The 12,341-nt window shown below is 43.6% G+C and overlaps 1 protein-coding gene across 3 annotated transcripts in view; it reads left to right on the top strand.

The window, feature by feature from the left end:
* Positions 1-12,341, top strand: part of ACVR1 (activin A receptor type 1) — a 66,754-nt gene that overhangs the window by 44,140 nt on the left and 10,273 nt on the right. For all 3 annotated transcript variants that reach the window (XM_087731198.1, XM_087731200.1, XM_087731197.1), the window contains exons 5-7: positions 4,987-5,086; positions 7,347-7,493; positions 10,052-10,327. In XM_087731198.1, coding sequence (XP_087587324.1) covers positions 4,987-5,086; positions 7,347-7,493; positions 10,052-10,327 — 523 coding nt within the window. The remainder of the gene's footprint in view (positions 1-4,986; positions 5,087-7,346; positions 7,494-10,051; positions 10,328-12,341) is intronic.

Here is a 12,341-nt window from a genome sequence, read left to right as displayed (position 1 = left end):
ACTGCTTTGCAGGCCCAGCGATGGGAATTTATTAAAAGAAAGATCCGTGGGACTGGTCAAAAAATGGAACTATTTTGGGCACCTGGAAGCTATTTCTTGCATCTCTTTGTTTTGAGGCAGCGATGTTTCTGTAAAACACTGCTGTGAGTAAGTGCTGGAGGAGTCGTGTGGCAAACCCTTTCATTCACAAGACAGCGCGTCCTGACAAGCAAGTTTCAGGGTTTGAGGTGGCCGGTAAGGGGTACCATTGGAGCAGGCAAGATTCTCCTTTAAGGAAGAATAGGTTAAAACTGAGTAATCAAACGCATGGTCGTCTGGATGCCCCAATACGCGTTTTTGAAACAGCCTATGTGGGGAACGAGTAAGTAAACCAATGCTTCAGCCAGGGATAAGAGCCGGGTTCTGGTAAGGGGGTGGGGGGTATGATGGAGACACGCAACACGGCAAGGGGTAAGGAGAGGATGGATAGGAATCAGTTGTTTGCCTTCTGCAGTGCAATAACAGGAGAAGGCATCAAAATTAGCAAGTAAGAGCAAGGATAAAAATAAGGAAGGTGGTTCTTAACACAGTGGTAACTGAACCGGTGGAACTCCTTGGCTGACAAGTTTTCTAGATGCTACAGGTTGGTATGCATTCGAAGAGCAACAGGGTGAGAAGACTGTATGTTCTTAAGCACATTTTAAAAAAACAAAAAAAAACCCAATCCAGCTAAGGAAGTCCCTGAGCTGACTGTGCTTGGAGGCTGGGACAGCATTAGAGGAGAGTATCATGTTATGTTAAAGTATTCCCATATTCGCTTCTAATTCACTCCACTTCTAGTATCCCAGTATTCCACTGTCCCTGTATACTTCCGTATGTCTAATACTCCTGTATGGCTACTACCCCAATTCACTCCACTTGTAATACCCTTAGAGGGCATTGCTTTTGGGTGCGGTCAGACAAGATACCTTAGGGCTGCCACTCTGATAACAGAGTTGTGGCTTTTAAATGCTGGCTTCCTTGGTAAGATGGAGCAATGGAAATTGCCTCCCTCGTAGAGCCTGGAATGTCCAGGCACTCCATGTAACTGCGGGATCAAGGCTGGTGCAGACTGCGGCAGCTTTCTACTACTGCCCTGCTGTTTTGCTTCAGCTTGGCCCTGTGTAAGCTATGCTTGGTAGTCTTTTTTTTTTTTAATGCCTTTGACTCTCTTTAATTAGCCCACAAGGCTTGACTCTGCGTTACTGGTTTAAACCAGCCAGTTTTGATATGTTCACTAGGAACTAGGCATGTGTGCAACTGGTTATCTGTCTTTAAGCACTGACTTCCAGCTTTTACCAGCTCTTATCTCTTATCAGTGCAAGACCATTTCCGTTCCATTTGCAAACCTTTTACACTTCAAGTCATTTAATGTTACTTGGAAAGGGTGATAAAACCTGAGAAGAAGAAATCAAAATTCTTTTTTAAAGAAACTGGAGAAGTTGCTGACTGTAAAGGCGTGGTGTAAGGGAGCTGGTTTGCTGTCAGACCCTCTAGCTCTGATGGCGGTGCCGCTGGCGCGTTGGTGGTGCAAAAAAAAATTGATAGTTCCTTGTTCCTAACTGTTCATCTAAACAGTAAGTCCTTTAAATCCCAGATTTTTCTTCTCCATTGTGTGTTTTAAACCACCGGTTTTGTTACACATTAGATTAGTTTACTTTTAGGATTAGTCTCCATAGTGTAGCAAATGCTTAAAGCCCTAAGCTTCCTAATGGGGAATGAAAGAGCTGTGGCCTCTTCAAATCTTGTTTTTACAGTCGCTATAGATAAGTGTGGGGTGTTTGGCCTCTGATACAAGCAGGAAGGAAAATGAGCTCTGTTTGTATCAAAAAGCAAAATAGCAGGCTCCTCTCATGCTCAGATTATCTTTTTCTTGAGCACCCATTAAAAAATTGCTAGGAGAAATGAGGTTTCATTGGATCTGGTTAAAGCCCAGTAGTGCAGTTTGCTGGAAATATTAGAAAGTTGATTACACTTATGCTTTTTTATCCTATTTTCCTTTGTAAAGAAAAAAAGTCCAGTAATACAACTGTTAATGCTTTGAACTAGAACGGAAGTCCTAGCCGTAAAAGTAGCTGGGTATTAGCATTTTAAAAGACTAATAGGATTTTAACGTTCAGTTAGAATCTCACTCATGGTTTGGGTCTTTTTTTTGTTGTTTGGTTTTTTTTGTGTGTGTGTTTGGGTTTTTTGTTTTGTTTTTTGTTTGTTTGTTTTTTAATAAGCTTACAGTTTGAAGTCTTGTTTCCATGCACTAAAAATACCAGAAACTGATAAAAACTTTTAAGAAAGACTAGTTATGGAAAGTTTTCTGGAGTATCAATGACATACCTAGTGTAGGTGGTACAGGTAATACTCCTTGTTTATTTTAAAACTGGTTTTAGTTATAAATAACTGTACCAAACTTGAGTAGTTTGGGCCAAAACTTCCCATGACTGTTATCTACCACAGAATGAATTTTATTTTTTCTTTGAGGGACCGTTCATCCAGCGTGGTTCAGCCACCTTAGGGAAGGAGACTTACAATAAATCAGTTGGGTGTTGTCTTTTAAAGAAGTTCTAATTTGGGGCAGGGACTTGAAATTTATCAGCGAAACCCCTGTGGTGCCAGACGTGCTTGTGGCCGTTCTTGGGGCGCTCTGTTCTGAGCCGCTTCAGAAGTTTGTCGTGTAAGAGATCTGTTCATAGACGTGAGCCCGATCCCCCGCGGGTGCTCCGCACGGAGGCAGGGAAGAGATGAAAATGTAACGGAGGAAAAGGGCAGAGAACTGGATGGGGGCAGAATGAGGGACGAGCAAAGAGCCTGTACTGGAGAACTGTTACTCCCAAACTATCTCAATTTTCTGTGTAATGCAGGTGAAATAAACTAAGCAAAGCATGGATCTCTCCCCTTCCCTTCCCTGCCCAAGGTAATGGTTTCTGCAGCTGGCAGTTGTTGCCATACTGCAGAGGATGTATCTACAAATCCTGATCTGGCAGATTACCTGCATAACAGCAAAGTATTGCATGATTTGGTTTGTCTTCGCTGTTACTAAATTAATTTTTAGCACTTATTTTTGGGATTTGATTGCTAAAACAGAGGTGTCTGGTGTTGTTAAGGTGCCGTGTGGTTTTTAGGACATCTGTGTAAGTCTGACAGGTATGATACAGGACCTGTTGGATACCTGTTCTTCTCTGGGGTGGTGTCTGCAGGTCAGTGAGACAGACGAGGACATCCCAGATAGCACTGGGTGCAGTTAACCAGTAGCTCGCCAGTGGTTCCCACTGTGTCAGAAGCAAAGTGGGGCACGCAGGCGCAAGGCAGTGAAGATTGCTGCAGCAGCCTTCCTCCGGCTCTGTTACAGCTGAAGCTCTGCTTTGCAGGGGCGCGTATTTTCATATATTCACGCTCAGACTCCAAAGCGGGGAGGATGGTGTGTAGGCGATGGAGGTCCTGGGCTGCTGTGCAAACTGACCCACTGGTTCAGCCCTTCCAGAAGGGTTGGGTTTTGGCGTGCTGGGGTGCTCGCCCGCTCCACCTGCCAGAGCGCGCTTTGCGGCGGGGGGCTCGGCGGGAGAGCAGAGCAAGCTTCCAGCCCTGGTGAAGTCAGTGGCCTTAAACATGTGAGTAGAAGTTGAAGGAAAACATTTGACAAGCAAGTGGTGCTTTTCCCTTACTGACAGTTCACGTTGCTTCTACGGCTCCAAACAGCACAGCTTGCCGGCGCAGGACGGCGTGGCTGTCCTAGGCAGCCATGCCTCTGGCTGTGCAGCGGCTGGCGGTGGGCAGCGGTGGCGGTGGGCGGCGGTGGCGGCTGCCGGTTCATCCCCTGGGGCAGGTGCCTCTCTGGGGCAGGTGCCTCTCTGGGGCAGGTGCCCCAGGGGCATCCCTGGCTGTGAGCCCTGTGCCGTGAGGTGTGGGCTGTAGCCTCTCCACTCAGCTCATGTGGACCCAAAAGACTCCCATCTGTAGGTTTTTTTTCAGCAAAACTGACACCCCTCCCCATATTACTTCAGACAAAATGGTCAGCCGAGCACAAATTGTGTGCAGGCCACCGATGAAAAAGGAGTTGAAAAGGCAAGTTGTATCACAGGAATGTGTTGGTTTTACCTGTCTTACCATTTCAATTCGAAACTGCCAGCTCTGGCTGTTTCTGGAGTCTGTCTATATTAATAAAAAAAAGTCCAGAGTTCTGAGTGTCTCTTTCTAATGCACGTTCCTTCATAGGGAATTGTAAAATAGAGAGTATCTGATACCAGAGATCGGTGGGGCTGGGACATGATGTTAGCTCTAATTAGTGAAAACACACTTGTGTTGCTGGGCCCTCCTAGTCATCTTTACTAGGAAGAAACCACAGGTAACTGGAAGAATGGGGAAAGTGCATGAATGTTCAAAAGTAAATGCTGGGGGTTTTTCTGCTAACTGTATAGGGATGAAGGCCTTGGGTATAGGAGAAAGCGGAGAAAGTAAGTTTATGTCTTATTTGAGGTGGCTCAAGTTATTGCAAGACATAGAAAATTTGGAGGACAACAAAAGTTGATATTAGCCTTTTTGAAATAGGTGACAGATACAGAATTGAGAGAACATATGCTAAGTGAGAGCGTAAGCTAAGTAAGAGACTAAGTAACAAAGTGCTGGCAAAGGGTGGAATTTCACTACAGAGGATAGCTTGCAGGCTACGAGTGAGCCTGTAAAATTTCCAACAGAAAGTGATTATGGTAAGTTATGGCTCTTCTACCAGTCTCTTCTACGCATGGGATGTTCTTTGAAGGGGTAAAGTCTTGTGAGGAGCGTTCTCTGTCCATCTGTGTGGTGCTGGCAAGAGTACGTCTTGATCCTGAGTGATCAAATGGCATCGCCAGAGCCACTGACGTACCAACGGGCGTTAACTTAACCGATCCTCTGAAGTGGTGTACCTTTGTGTATTTAAGCGGGGAAAAAAATGTAGTTTCTCATAGGGTATAAACTTCTGCTTTTCCTTTTGAACAGGATTTATTGGATCATTCCTGCACATCTGGAAGTGGTTCTGGACTTCCCTTCTTGGTGCAAAGAACGGTGGCTCGCCAGATCACACTTGTAGAGTGTGTAGGTTAGTATAAATCTTGTTCGCATCTAGTGCCAAGTCCTGGGAAGAAATGCAGCAAGAAAGCTTTATCTCCCATCCTCATTATCTGTTGTTCCTCAGTTGCTTGTATAATATGTGAAACTTTTCAGGCTTTAGCTTACAGAACATATTTGATTTTGGAAAGTGAAGTGAAAAAATTCTTTTCACATCTATGCAGAAGAAAGGGCAAGTATCGTCTGTGCCTTAGGACAGAAAAAAATTAAGCTTTGTTCAGTAAGGCAGTGTTAGAAAATACAAACTAGGCTTGTTTGGGTACTTTGTAAGCGAAATAAACTATGTTGTTAGAAAAGCAAGCTCAATTTGAAGTTTGAAACTGTCAAATGGTGAAACAAATGTTTGTTCATTAAATGGTGTTCAATTAGAAAGCTTTAGAACTAGAAAAGGATCATCTGGATTGGAGTTCTGGAGTTGAAGCATCAAGCAAAGTGGCTAAAGTGGCATTTAGGAAAAAAAAAAGTGATTCTGTGCCACTAGAATGGTAACACAAATGTTTTGTAGCTTACTTGCTCTGCACTGTTGCTCTGGGACCGTGCAGGCAATGATGTACTGTTGCTGCTCTTCTGCCCCTAAAAGAGAGAATCTCTCTAGTAATTCTTCCCTAAAACTCTTCTGGGTCTTTAGGGTTTTTTCGGGACTTTATTGTTAATTTTAAGGATCCATTAAATTTTTCTTCAGCATATATATATTATTAATTAAATAGTGTTAAATTTGAATTTAGTAATTTGAGGAAGCATTTGGGTCAAAGTTATCCTGAGGCAGAGACACTGAGCCAAGATGCCATGCTGGCACTAAAGAGGCGAGGAAGGCATGATAATGATTGATTCTATTAGAAAAACGAAGACTGTTTTAAATATGTTTTATGCTGCTTCTTCAGTGATTTGAACTCAGAATGGGTTAACAGCTAGTAAGTCACTAGAAGTTTTAACTCATCAGGGTGTTAAATCAAGCCCCAGACTAAAACATGAATCTGTAGGGACTGGGCCTACATTTTACCAGTGTTTCTTTGCTTCTGGCTTATAGCATGGATTGAGTAGGTGCAAATGTTCACGCTTGCGTTAAATCCAAGTGTACGTCCTCTGCTCTGCGATTTCTCTTCGTCAGAAACTGTAGAATATGACACGCATGGTGATTTTTGCCTGCAATATAGACATATCTTTTTGTGTGTGTATATACGTGTGAATAAGCGTGTCTCTGGAATTACATCTGCTCCCAAGTTATCTCAGGCTGGCACTATTTCCAGAGACCATGTGTTTTAGCCTGCGTAGCAGAACCAGATGAAAGTGCTTGTGCAGGGAGTCTCTTCTGGGTGACAGCGTTGAGGCATCAGCGCTGGGTGGCTCTCTTCATTGCTTCATACGTGCCTTTGAAGAACAGCGAACGACAGAGCAACGAAGGGCAGAATTTGGGTATTTATTGTTGTCAAATCTAGCACAATTCATTGCACGAAGCCCGAGGCTGTCGTATTCAGCCTGCAGTGAAAATGGCAATGATCAGAACTTTTCCAGTGCGCCTCGTCCAGGATATTGCTTTGCTGTTGGGCACTTGATAATTTCATACATTCTTCTAAGCTGTTTGCGTAAAAAGCTTGGCATGCAGATAGTGTGCCCCGATCCCCACGGGACAGGGGTAGGTTTTCTGGGTTTTGGTTTTTTTGTGGGTTTTTCTTTGTCCTTTTTTGTTTGTGGGTGGGGTTCTTGTGTTTTTTGTGTGTGTTTGGTTGGTTTTTTTTAAACTGTCATTCTGCATTTTGTGTGTCTGGTTGTGCTGATTGTTTTTGCAAGGGTTGACGATGTAATAGAAACGTGAGGGCTGTATCCCCAGTGTTACACATCCTTCCTGTCCTCCTAACTTCAGAATTCAGAGATTTATTTGCATTGTGTACACTGACCTTGTCGTATGTTGCCTAAGCTGCAAAAGCGCTTTCGTTGCTGGTAGTTGAATGATCCCACCTGCCCGGTACAAACACTGTGTACTGCACCAGCGTGCAAGGAGGGGAGATCCATGCTCTCGCAGCTTGCGGTTGAAACAAACAGGAAAAATTAAGGGACAGTGGAGCACAGCGTGACTGTAAAAGTAGGAAGAAGTGTATGCAGGTGTGATCAGGCTACATCAGTGTGATATTTGGGCCGCAACTGTTGAGTTTCCATCCCATTAGCTAATCCTGTCCTTCTGCCCTATGAAGACTGGTAGTTGACAACTTTCACTGTGTTTTTTCCCCCACCAGGAAAGGGCCGTTATGGAGAGGTTTGGAGGGGTCAGTGGCAAGGAGAAAATGTTGCTGTGAAGATCTTCTCTTCTAGGGATGAAAAATCCTGGTTCAGGGAAACTGAATTGTACAACACTGTATTGCTGCGGCATGAAAATATTTTAGGTAAGTAGAAGAACCGTGTTCATGTCTCCTAGTGTAGCTGGCGTAAAGGTGAGTTAACTGAACAGTTCACTTACAGAGCACTGCAGATTTGCTGGATGTCTTGCAGTCTTTGAGATTAGGCTCTTGTATTTGTGATAAATAGTTGAAGGGAAATTTTAAGGGGGAGACTTGCAGGAGGGTGCTGAAGTCTGAGTCTCAACTGGAGAAAGTGTCGTAGCAACTGTGAATCATTTGTCCTCCTGCAGAAATATTCTAGCAAGAAGCAGTCAACCAGATTCATCAGTTGCTGGCAGCGCAGCGTGCAGAGAAGAATGGAGGTGCCACAGACCCACATGCTAAGAATTCAGCCTGGCAGCCCATGTTGCAGGGCAGCCGAATGGCAAAAGAGTATTGCGCAATGTGTTAGGTGGAGAAGTTCTAGTGGATCTAGGGTTTTTGTAACTTCAGTTTACCTGGGAGAAATAAAGGGAGAAAAAGTGGGGAGGAGTTTATAATGAGATTTAAATATTTGAATACTTTTCCTTGTGCCTGAATAAACTGCGGTATGAATCCATTACTTTTCTTCTGTTTAACTGTTCTGCTCAGGGTCAAGCTAAGCTCCTTTGGTGTTTGAACTTCCAGTTGCCCCTTTATGATGTATCTCATTTCTCTGTAAATATGGAAGTATGATGATTTTGAATCTTCTGTATCCCTTGTACCTTGTGTGCTCAGTTCTGAGAGCCTAGAAAATGGCTTTTTTGTGTTGCGAGCCATGGCTGAAGTTTAAGCAGCCCTTTTGATTCCTAGCAGACATGACCTTCTTTCACTGGTGTGCCACCTTCTCAAACAAAAGTAGCAGCACGTTTTCTGTGTGCTGACATTACCTCACCCACAATATGTCTGTCTTCAATCAGTTTTGCTTGGGCTCCTTATTCTTGTTTCCTGTCAGAGAATATTCCTGGGCTCCATCGCTCACCCTGCGAGACGTTTGTCTAACGTTTCCTGAAGCAGTTCCTTTGTTACTACAAAAAGAATTTGGTGGCCTCCTGAAATGTGAATTATTGAACTTTCCTTCCCAAGAGAGCAAGTAACTTGGCTGAAATTACATTAAACGTTTCCCATGTTCCTCTGCCTGTGTTTAGTCTTTCTTGATAACTGTCAAATTTGTTGGCTATCTTATAGAATTTTTTTTAGATGCGATATTAAACAATATCACAGATTACAGAAGTGTCACGTTGTGCAGAAATCTGACTTCAGGAGAGAAAGTAGTGGGTGTTCTTTCTGACAAATGTCATATGCAGGCTTTTAATAAACATGATTTGTTCCTCTAACTTGGGAATAAAACTTTCGTTGCTTCCCAGCTAAAGCTGTTGAGGTCAACAGTGTGCTGATACACAATAAGTTCAGAGGTGACAGGAAGGGAGCTACTCCTGAATTTTGGGTTCAGTTTTAAGACACCACGTTTTTGAAGGCGGTTCGTGAGATTCATGAGTTTCAAAGAGAAATTTTTCTCTGTTCCTTTGTAGAAAATCATTGTGAAATACAGCTATGATGCATAAAGGTGCTCTGCCTTACTTCACCATGGAAGTAAGTTGCACACCAGTTGAACTGTCTAGTATTTAAAGTAGAAGAATTACTATCCTTTGTTTTTTGGTACGCTGATCTTCTGGTGCTGCCACGCTCCCCTTAGCCGTTGGCCGCTTTTTAGCTCCCATGGTTCCATCACAAGCTGGTGTACAGTTAAGAAGATCAGGCATTTGGAGCCTACAGCAGTTTGGAGCAGTCCCATAGGTCTGATAATTTATCAGGCTGCAACAATCCCTCTGCAGCCTTTTAAGCAATCGGAGATCGTTGGAGAGCAAGTTGTTGCTGTGGTGACGTGGGCTTTTTTCAGTCTACATTTGGTCAGGAGGGCGCGACGTTTGCTGTGGGGACGGCAGGCTTTTGGTGTGTCGAGGTTGATTGCTGAAGTGCTCCGAATAGACTTACCTTGGATGTAAATCTGAGGCTGGCACAACGTACAGTGTCTGTTTCTCAGGATGCGATACCTATGTGAAGCACGTTTAACCCTTTTCTCAGCAGCCTGCACTGCCTGCTTGTTGTCCTTAAAAATGGAATGATTACTTACGACTTGTCTATTTGAGGTATTGCTTCTCTCCAGTGTAATCCTGTTGAGTGGGCAGCAGCAGATGTGCTACAACCTGGTGGTCTTTTTGTTTCACTGGAAGCTTCCCCACCACCAAGTCCTTCAAACAGAAGGGGGGGGGGAACCAACCAACCAAGTTTTGTTTTTAAAGTATGTGGTCCTAACAAGTAGTTGTGTTTGGTGTGACTGACAAAATACATAAATACATTCTTGTGAATAGACTTGAGTTGGAGTTCCAGAATATGTTACTTCTTTTTTCATCACGGTAATACCTGTAGTCTGTTTTCAGTGCAGTACAATCGTGGAAAAGCTTTAATTAAACAGTTTTAAATTGTAAGAGGGGCCTAGTTGTATCGATTCTTTTCTTGGGGGAGTCCTGAACGAGCTCTGTCATTTTACTTTGTTGTTTCTCCTTTTTTCTTCCTCTTTCTAGGTTTTATTGCGTCTGATATGACTTCCAGAAACTCTAGTACCCAGTTGTGGTTAATTACCCACTACCATGAAATGGGGTCTCTGTATGACTATCTGCAGCTCACCACCCTGGACACTGTCAGCTGCCTGCGCATAGTACTGTCCATAGCTAGTGGTCTTGCACATTTGCACATAGAGATATTTGGAACCCAGGGGAAGCCTGCCATTTCTCATCGGGACTTGAAGAGCAAAAATATCCTCGTTAAGAAGAATGGACAGTGCTGCATAGCAGATTTAGGTGAGTTCATTTCCATGCTAATATGCTCAGTGTATTCCTGCAGAAATCAAATATATTGGATAACTCCAACTGTAAAAGTCTTAAAGTAACCTTAAAATAACCTTACCATCATCTGCTACTTCCCTGAAGGTTTACGGCAGCCACTAGATGGCACTTACAACTTAAAAATGCCACTCTGCTGCTGAGCAGGCCCGGTGTCGCCTCTGTGTTCAGGAGCAGATCTAACGTTTTGGACTTTTTCCTTGAGGTTTTTGTTGTTAAATTACATTCATGGATCCCAGAAGGCAGCAGTTATTAGGCTTCGGCTCATTTCTGCACTAATAAATGTCCTTCCACTTTACAGTCTTAAGAACCACGTGCTCGCTGTCCCAAGCTCTGTAGGTCCATCCAGCTTGAGTCTTTTGCCAGATAATTCAGTGAGCCCAAAATTGGGTTCTCCATGACCAACCGGTTTTAGACTTTAAGCTGGTAGGATGCTGAGAAACAGTTGGCAGCAGTATGGCTCGTTCACACCTCAGGGGTACGTCTGACAATATTTTTTTTTTTCCCTCCGAAGACAAGGGAGAAAATAGCAGTAGAACAGTAGCATTGGGGAGTCATGGGCTAGACAAAAAGTGTATTGGGAGATGGGATTTTTTCAATAATAATTCTAATGCGTAGTTTCTATCACTTTTGCCTGAAGGGCATGAGATACACACAGGGAAAACATGAAAGCCACACCCCTGGGCCTATCTAAATTTGCAGAGGGAATAGTAAGTAAAAAATGGAGCAGTAAGTTGAAAATACAAAACTTCAGAGACTGGCTTTTAAATAACTTCATAGTTCACGCTGAGGAGGGGGCAGCACATGCTGGCATTGATGGACGTCACACTAATAAAGTGAAATCTACTGCATTCTTTATCTAGAGGCTTCAGATATTTGAGAGATTTTCTGAGAGAGCATGGCAGTAAACATTTCTCAGTTTTTATGGTAGTAAAATAGCTATTTTTTTTAAGCGTGAAATCCTCAGGCGTGTATCTGACATGTTCTTGTTCACTCCTTATCTGTAAAGGAGAGTCACCAAAGAGTTTGTTGCTTCTGCCATATATTCATGCCCCTTTTTTTTTCTGTATAGCTTTGTCTTTTTTTTCTCCTCTGGTCTCCTCCTCTGTTTCAACACATGCACCATACCAGAAAAATGGCACTTATAGACTGCTAGGTATGAGCAGATGGGAAGTTTCACTACAACTGCCCAGAGCTAAGCTGGGCTTGGGTTCTGTCAGTCACACCAGGTTCTGGACTTGCAATGTACCCATCGAGAGTAGGTGTCAGCTCTAAAACCAGAGAGGAATAAAATTGTTTTGATGTGTGTCTTCTGTTTTGCCGGCAGCCGGGGTGCCGCACACCCGAACTGCAGCATAGCGTGGTGTTTGTTGCCATTCAGCCCTGGTCCTTCTGGCTGGCACAAGCGCGAGAGCTTTCCGAATTGGCCGCTTGTCCTTCAGCAAGCGTGCTGGAAACGAATGTCTCCAACAGCATCCCAAGTATCCAGAGCTGCAGTTACAAAACTGGCTGTTTCAGATATGTTCTAGCTAAGCAGAAACTGCCTGGTAAAGTCCAAGAATGTCAATCTCGCTTCAACCTGTTAGCGCTGTGGAGAAGTTCTGCCCTTCTCCCTTCTGAAGCAATTCACGTGCATGGTAATAGGTCTTAGTTGAGCAACTTTATCGAACAGCAGAATAATGCTTATACGACAAGAAGAAAAAGCTCAACCCTCCTCTCGCTCCCTCCTTCCCCTTGCCCATCCATGTGTCCCTTTGAAACAAACGCCGGTGTTTCACAGGAGGGTGCAAAGAACGCTAGCAAAACACATCTGCTCGGGTTTTGTTTCTAGCAGATACTTCAGTATACTAAGGAGGATCTTTTGGTGTCTTGAAAACCAATGTGTTTCATCAATTTGTACTTCTGTCAAGCTTTTTCTTTTTTTTTTTTTAAAGAATTAGTGTCTTACAGTAAGAGCTTCTCTTACAAGACA

The sequence above is a fragment of the Nipponia nippon genome, unplaced genomic scaffold (assembly GCF_047370975.1).
Source record: "Nipponia nippon isolate SJK-2023a ecotype South Korea unplaced genomic scaffold, ASM4737097v1 scaffold_5, whole genome shotgun sequence".
In the NCBI taxonomy this organism is placed as follows: domain Eukaryota; kingdom Metazoa; phylum Chordata; class Aves; order Pelecaniformes; family Threskiornithidae; genus Nipponia; species Nipponia nippon.
This window is presented reverse-complemented; position numbering and strand designations above follow the sequence as displayed.